Raw genomic sequence first — 8,655 nt, 5'->3', positions numbered from 1 at the left:
TCTATAACAATGTTCCTCCACAGTGTCTACTTCACTTCCTGACTTCATATTTCACCTTAAATACTTGTCCCAACATCCTTCAATGATAGACAATAACATGGACGTGGAAGCCCAATAAGCTACAACTTCTCCAAGTTTATTTTGACAAGAAGTTAGAGTCAAGGGAACCAAATAACCCTATTAAAAATGAGTTGTAGATCTAAACAAAGAATCTGCAACTGAGAAATATAGAATAACTGAGAAGTACTTAAAGAAATGCTCAACATCCTTAGTCATCTGGGGAATGCAAATCAAAATGACCCTGAGATTCCATCTCACACCAGTCAGAATGGCTAAGATAAAAAACTCAGGTTACAGCAGTTGCTGGCAAGGATGTGGAGAAAGAGGAACACTCCTCCATTGTTGGTGGGATTGTAAGCTGCTACAACCACTCTGGAATTCATTCTGGCAGTTCCTTAGAAAATTGGCCATAATACTACCTGAGGACCAAGCAATACCACTCCTGGGCATATACCCAGAAGATGCTCCAACATGTATTAAGGACATATGCTCCACTATGTTTATAGCAGCCTTATTTGTGATATCCAGAAGCTTGAAAGAGCCCAGATATTCTTCAAACGAATAGATACAGAAAATGTGGTACATTTACACAATGGACTACTTCTCAGCAATTAAAAAACAATGAATTCATGAAATTTGCAGGCAAATGGATGGATCTAGAAAATATCATCCTGAGTGAAGTAACCTAGTCACAAAAGCACACACATGGTATGTAATCACTGATAAATGTATATTAGGCAAAAAGCTTCGAATACCCATGATACAACTCACAGACTATATGAAGTTAAAAAAGAAGGAAGACCAATGTGTGGATGCTTTAGTCCTTCTTAGAAGGAGAAACAAAATACTCACAGGAGGTAGAGAGTGGGAGGAACTTAAGAGAAATAGAGGTTGGAGAGAGGTAAAAAGCAGGGAAGGATCATGTATGGGAGGTAACAGAGGTGGTAGACACAGGGTCAGGAAATTTATCAGAGAGGTGTGTAGCAATGAGCAATGTGAACTGGGGTTAGCCACCAGCAAGTCTCAGATACCATGGGAGTAAGAAGTTCTCAGGACTCAAAGGGAATGAGATTACCTGAAATGCCCAACAAAAGGGTGGGAGAACATGTAGAGACCATATCCTGAGGTTAAGCAAGGCTTCCAGTTGAGGGATGGGGTCACCCACTCATTTACAAATTTTTAACAGAGAATTGCTCCTTTCTAAAGGAAACACAGGGAAAAGTGTGGACCAGAGACTCAAGGAAAGGTCATCCAGAGACTGCCCCATCTCGGATCCATCCCATAAAGTTACAAAACCCAGACACTATTGCTGATACTAAGAAGTGCTTGCTGTCAGGAGCCTGGTACAGCTGTCTCTGGAGAGACTGGGCCAGAGCCTGACAAATATATATGTGATGCTCATAGCCAACCATTGGACTGAGCATGGGGAATCCAATGCAGGAGTCTGGGAAAGGACTGAAAAAGTTGAGAGGTTTTGCAACCCCATAGGAAAAACAACACTATCAATCAACCAGACTCCACAGATCTCCCAGGGACTAAACCACCAACCAAAAAGTACATGTGGAGGGTTCCATCACTCCAGCTGCATATGTAGCAGAGGATGGCCTTAGCTGCCATCAGTGGGAAGAGAGGCTTTTAGTTCTGTGAAAGCTGGATGACCCCAATGTAGCAGAATGTCAGGGCAGTGAGGTGGGTGTGGGTGGGTACGTAGGTGAGCACCCTCATAGAAGCAAGGTGAGGGGGGATGGGATGGCAGTTTGCAGAGGGGAAACCTGGAAAGGGCATACATAACATTTGAAATGTAAATAAATGAAATATCTAATTAAAAAAAAAACAGAAATAAAGACACTGGTATAACTGCATACTCTCATCAGTAATGTTATTCCAGAAAACTTCATATTATTCTTAAAGAGTAGTTGATAGACTCTTTATGACAAAACTCATCTGTTACATTAGTAATCAGCAATTTCACTTAAATTCTACAAAGTGACACAGTATCCCATCCATTTATTAACTGTCAGTTCCTTGACATGATATTATAAAAGGATCATCAATAGAGCCTCCCAAAGTATTTTTTAAAGCATATTTTGGATGTAATACAATTGTGAACACTCTAATTATTGAAATAGTATAAAGTATTGTATCTCAGCAACTCAAGGGCAAGAAATTGTTCAAACCATGTGGGAGTTCAAGAGAAGTCCCAGAGGTTCAGAGGTAGATCTTTTCTCAGGAAAATCACATTAAGTTCCACTAGCAATTAAGGAGAGATTCTGGCTCTGTTATTTTTTTCTTTATCCTTATAATGTGATGAAGATTGTAAGAGAGGAACATTGGGGACATTCTCAACCTTCACTCATGCATCTGCTAGATCGTAAGAAATAATTGGCTACAGATATCGCCTTTAGGTCGCAACTGAAGAGACTATTCTTCACCAAGAATGAGAACTGGACATCTCTAGATATTTCAACAGTCTCCTATATGATAAGACTCATAAATGTACATTTTCAGTGATGTTTTTAGTTATACAAAGGTACTTTAATTTATCTTGTAATCAGGACATCATATTTAATGAAAGTATTACAAAATGTATATAATTTCACAATTCACATCTACTTCAAAAAATATAGTAACAATATCATTAAACAAGCATGTAATTTCTTTGAATTTCTGACTTAACTCACTATGATCAGCATTGGAGTTTCTGCCTGCTCCATTTCCAAGCTGGGCTGATTCACCCCTCCTTAGGCAAAATGGTGGTCCTACCTCTTCTGGTAGGTCACCATAGTAATGCCTAAACTTACACTGAAAATGATTCACAGTTGAGATCTTCATTTTAATTGTACTTTATAAGTAGTGTGATGTGATGGTGAGTTGTAATTTTGTTATTTACCAATCATCCCTGTTACAAGAGTTTTAGGAATTTCTGTGTCCAGTCTGACACTGTATCCTCATTTCATTTAATTAAAGACTGAGTTTAATGGTACAAGAAGTATAAACAGAATTGTTGTCTAGAGATACTTCCTGATATGTTTTCTAAAAGATTATTGGAGTGAACCAATTCTAGTATAAATGATATAATTGTGAAAATACACTTGTTCTTTGAATAATTCACTTTTTATATCACTATGTGTTGGTGTTGTTTAAAATAATGCTGAAATCAATACTCATATGTTCTTTGTAATTTATAGTTTACAGGATATCTATATATAAAATTGTGGATTTGTCTGTGTGTAATGCCACAATGTTTTAATAATAGAATTTGAAGATGGAGGAGAGAATATAAGAAATTTAAGGCTACCCCAATCTAAAAGGTGAGTTTGAGCGCAGCTGTGTCTACACTAGACTATCTCAATTTTCCACCAAGGCAAAGAACTATCAATTTATCTTTCATTGAGCCAAAACTCAAAACTGGCAGTTTGTTATTTTGTCTGTGACAAGTTTATATTACACTGAAACTGTTTTGTTTTGTTTTCTTGTTTTGCTGGGGTTTTTTTGTTGTTTGTTTTTGCCTACTTGAGAATTGAGTAATTCAATTTTCTTTCTACTTACCATTATATTTGGCCTAATTTTAGTATACTTTCAGTTTTTCTGTATATTTAAAATATTGATTCATCTCTACAACTAAACAAGATACTATCTACCTTCATTCCCCTCTTGTAACCCTCCAAAGTGAAATGAAACACATTCTCACAACATGATTCTCATATTTTTTGATAACTCACTATACCATTAATATTTCTCAGATATTAGATTCTCAGCCTTACACACTGGAACATGGGGAACCAACCATTGAATAAATCCTAGGGTTGCCTACCCCTAGTAAACATTAAATGTGAATACCTCCAGCATTAGGTGAGGAAATTATCTTCCCTATTCATGCTAGGATTTATGATATTCTTAATCTTTTGCAGAGAATTGCAGCTACTTTGAGATCAAGAAATTAATAGCTGCATCCAATCCAGAAGGTATTTTAGTGTGTTCCTTCCCATACCCCAGCTATTATATTTCTCCCATTCTCTTCCATAATGTTCTCTGAGCACTGATATTGTGGTGGAGGTAAATATAATTGCCCCATATGGTAATGATCATATTCTCTTATCCTCAGCACGTCCTGTTTTTATCTAAATTTGTATTAACACAACAAGATTGAACAGGAAAATTTATTATACCCCTCATATGGATTCATAAGATTCTACTACACAGCTTTATATCCCATGTGGTTGTCAAAATTATGAACAGAACAGAGATATACTTGCCTAATCTAAACAAGAGTTTTTATTTATATGGAGCTTAGTTTCCAATCAATACTCTCTTAGTGTTAAAGGCTTCAATTCAGAATAGTGCTGTTATAGAGCAATTATTTTCTAAATGATTTATAACCTATAACTTTTAATAGTAATATATGACCCTGTATATATACTCTGGTGGATATTTTAAGACAAATTTTAAAAACTTATGGATTCAAAATATGATAGAACAATTTTTTGTTACTAGTGATTATCTTAAATAGGACATGACAAAAAGTAAGAATTACTAAATTTTGGTAGAACATAAAGCTTATTTTCCTTACAATCTCCTACTCTAGTTGGTGTTCCCTGCAAGAAGGTTACCTGAAGCAACTGTACTTCCCTGTAAGCCCTTTTGATACTCTTTCCTATTAGGAGAATTTACAGATAATAAAGCTGTGGTGTATAGAATTTCAAGAAATTTATGTAACATAATTCATGACACAGTAAAATGGGAGTGTCTGGATTTCAGCACAAGTCTAAGGAATTTAAAGTAAGGTTTTTATACCCTCCTCTTGTATTTTGTATTTCTTTTCTTGGTTTAGCTATATCTTTGAATTTTTTTTTTAAAATATATTTATACCATTTCTTCTCTTTTTCTTCCTTCAAGTCCTCCTATCTTCTTTCCCTCTGGAGTTTCATTGCAAGTTTTGCAAGCAAGTATACTGTGACCCATAACTTTGTATTTTGTGCAGTCCTTTGCCTATTCTGCTTGAGTTCTCATAAACCTTGTGTACAAAATAAATATATTTTATATTAAATTCATATAAATCAGTAGCCATTTTTCTCAGAATGGTATTTACAAGACAAGGTTACATTTTATTTATTTTAAATAATTTAATTATTTTTATTTTAAATGTTTGTGTGCATGCATATGTACTGGTCCCTGCTTATTACACACAGTTCAGAAGGGGATAATGGTTCTCCTTGCATGTAAGCCACCATGTGTATACAGAGAAGTGATCTAGGTCTTCTGGAATAGCGCCAAGAGCTTGAAGTATTCTCTTCAAGCACTTCTACACTACCACACAAGTTTTCAAAATTGACAAATAACTAAGTCTCAAGAGTCTAAATTATATTCAATTTGTTATTCATGGTGGTGTTAAAATTGAATTCCTTAAATGAGAAAAGTGAATTACTTTTTCACGTAAGCTATATAGTTTTTAGTAATTTTCCTATCTTGCTGATTGGTCCATTTTTACTCTGTTGCCATTGTCAATATGCCTTGTTCACACATGAGCAAAGGAAAAAGGTACTCTAAGTTTTAAAGAGAGAGAATAAGACTACAAAAGACCAAGTGAAGTTCTTACTGAAAAACACAGAACAAAACAGAACAACACAAAACAGAACAAAATATGTGTTAAACATATTTTGTTGTTTACACTTTCCACTTTTATTCATATTTTTTCATTAAAAATTTTAACAATGCCACATATTATTCACTAGGGTTCTATCCTGAGCAGTTACTAACTTTAGTATCTTTACTTTCACTTAGGTGTCATGACAGCATAATTTTTTTCTTTTTTCTTTTAAAGATTTATTCATTTATTATATCTGAGTACATTGTAGCTGTCTTCAAACACACCAGGAAAGGGCATCAGATCTCATTACAGATGGTTGTGAGCCAGCATGTGGTTGCTGGGATTTGAACTCATGACCTCAGGAAGAACAGTCAGTACTCTTATTTGCAGAGACATCTCCCCAGACCTACAACATAATTTTTTTAATGCAATGAAATATAAATAAAGTTTTAACTCTTTAATCGTTGTAACATGCGTAATAGCAAACTTTTTTCCACATCACATTTCTTTTCATGAAGTTTAGATTAGTTGATTTTAAGTTCTAGTTAACTTCATAGTTTGAAAAGCAGTTAAAAACAGTCTCATTTTTCTGTGCACCCTGGGGTGCTTTTGTTTCTTCTTCCTTTGGTAGATAAGATTCTCTGCTCCATTTAGTTTTTGCATATTCTCTGGCATTGCCTCATTAAATGTTGATGAGAGACACAGTTAATAAATTATGACATTTTGTATAACAGTTGTATGATTTAAAATGCCTTTCAATGTTGCTTTTCAAAAATTCCCTTGAGAATTATGAAACTTGAGCCTTCAAAGATAAATTATTCTTATTTTGTAGCACATACAGAAAGGTTCTACTACGATATTTGAGATGTTGTAAAGTATTAAATAATTTGTGTTTCTTTGACCTGATATGTAAATCTGCACTTTAAAATATTTTAATATTCTGTTTCAAGGGTAATAAATCAGTGAAGATAATTCTGCCAAATAAAGGACCTTTTTGTTGAAGATGGTATTACACATTATATGAAGCAACACATTTTCTTCATTGCAGATTTATAATAACAATTTTTACTTCTTCTATTCTCTTCTAATGAATCATGCAAAACCAGACCATTGTCACCGAGTTCATACTCCTGGGACTTTCACAAAACCCAAAAGTTGAGAAGCTCCTATTTGTTATATTTTTGTTGATCTATCTTCCAACAATTGGAGGCAACATGACAATTTTTGTGACCATTGTTTGGAGTCCTGTGTTGCTGGGTTCCCCAATGTACTTCTTCTTGGCATTCTTGTCCTTATTGGATGCATGTGTCTCCTCTATTGTCACACCCAAGATGATTATAGATTTATTCTATATGAGAAAGACCATCTCCTTTGAATGTTGTATGACGCAAGTGTTTTCTGTCCACTTCTTCAGTGCTGTGGAGGTGATCATTCTAGCAGCTATGGCTTATGACCGGTATGTGGCCATTTGTAAGCCCTTGCATTATTCTTCAATAATGAACAGGAGGCTCTGTGGCATCCTAGTAGGGGTAGCCTTTGCCGGGGGATTTTTGCATTCCATCATACAAATTATCTTCACTTTGCAGTTGCCTTTTTGTGGACCCAATTTTATTGATCATTTCATATGTGACTTGTTCCCATTGCTGAAGCTTGCTTGCACTGACACACACATATTTGTAATTTTAGTGTTTGCTAACAGTGGGTCTATCTGCATCATTATCTTTTCCTTTTTGCTTGTTTCCTACGTTGTCATCTTGTTCTCTCTGAGAACCCACAGTTCTGAAGGGAGACGTAAAGCTCTCTCTACCTGTGGGTCCCACATTACTGTTGTGGTTTTGTTCTTTGTTCCATGCATATTAATATATGCACGACCTACATCTCCATTCTCTTTGGAGAAATATGTATTTGTATTTGATGATGTCTTGACACCGTTACTCAATCCTGTGGTTTACACTTTCAGGAATAAGGAAATGAAGAATGCCATCAGGAAAATGTGGAGAAGTTTATTAGTGGCTCCTGACATATTAAAATAACTAATGCCTTAGGCTAGTAAGATAGTTCTGCGGAAGAAACACATTCAGCACTGTGTAAATATAAGAAATTTCTCTGCATCCCCTTTGCCTATGTCTCTAGTCAAGTATGGCAGTGTGCTTTTAACCTAGTGCTTGTATTTCTGAGACAGGTGAGATGCAGTTGAACATTGGCCATCTAATCTATCAGAGATCTAGCAAGTTCTGGGTCCATCCACAGACCTTCTCTCTAGAAACTAAGACAATGTGAAACAGATGAAGATATCCAATTCCCCTTTCTTGGTGTGCATGAAAACTAAAGGGCACTGATAGTGCATTCATTGCATGTGCTTGCTCTTGCGCACGCACACACGTGCACACACACACACACACACAAACACACACACACACACACACACACACACACACACACACACGTTGCAGGATTTTCCATGCCTAATTACCTTAGGGCAGCAAGAGGCCTGTGATTGGACCGAGAGAGAGGTGGAGCTCAGAGTCGCAGAGAATTCTCAGAACTACAGGGAAGGCCAAGGTGGAGGCAGAAGTGAAACAGCTTTAGACAGCCACAGGTAGTTATGATATCATAAGGTTAAAGTAATGGAGATAAAGCTTTTCTTATTATCAATTGGTTCTGAAATAATTGTGTTGGCATCTTGTAAAATAAGAATTTATTGATACACAAATCGAATTGGTTAATTATAAGTTTCAAGAGTTTTGTTTCTACTGGGTTGATGGGTTTTTTGGCAGCTGACCGCGGGGTGGAAGGTCATTGTGTGGGGCTGGTGACAGTGGTCTTCTAAGGTACTCGGGATCTCTAGCCCAGAAAGACAACCAAGTTGAAGTCAACCAGATGTATCCAATGGGATCTGTGATAACAAGGAAGTCTGCTGGTCTTTTATTTAATATTTTCCACAACACACACACACACACACACAATGAGAGAGAGAGACAGAGACAGAGGAATGAGACAACAGACAG

The 8,655-nt window shown here is 36.0% G+C and overlaps 1 protein-coding gene across 1 annotated transcript; it reads left to right on the top strand.

Annotated features, from left to right (window-relative positions):
* The first annotated feature begins 6,741 nt into the window (after positions 1-6,741).
* LOC110289592 (olfactory receptor 4C15-like) lies at positions 6,742-7,680 on the top strand. Its single transcript, XM_021155872.1, has one exon. The coding sequence runs from the start codon at positions 6,742-6,744 to the stop codon at positions 7,678-7,680; it is 939 nt and encodes a 312-aa protein (XP_021011531.1).
* Positions 7,681-8,655: the final 975 nt, after the last annotated feature.

Source organism: Mus caroli, chromosome 2 (genome assembly GCF_900094665.2).
Source record: "Mus caroli chromosome 2, CAROLI_EIJ_v1.1, whole genome shotgun sequence".
In the NCBI taxonomy this organism is placed as follows: Eukaryota; Metazoa; Chordata; class Mammalia; order Rodentia; family Muridae; genus Mus; species Mus caroli.
This window is presented reverse-complemented; position numbering and strand designations above follow the sequence as displayed.

Excerpts from the sequence above, each read along its gene's own strand:
- LOC110289592 (XM_021155872.1), top strand. The coding sequence starts at position 6,742 with ATGCAAAACCAGACCATTGTCACCGAGTTCATACTCCTGGGACTTTCA.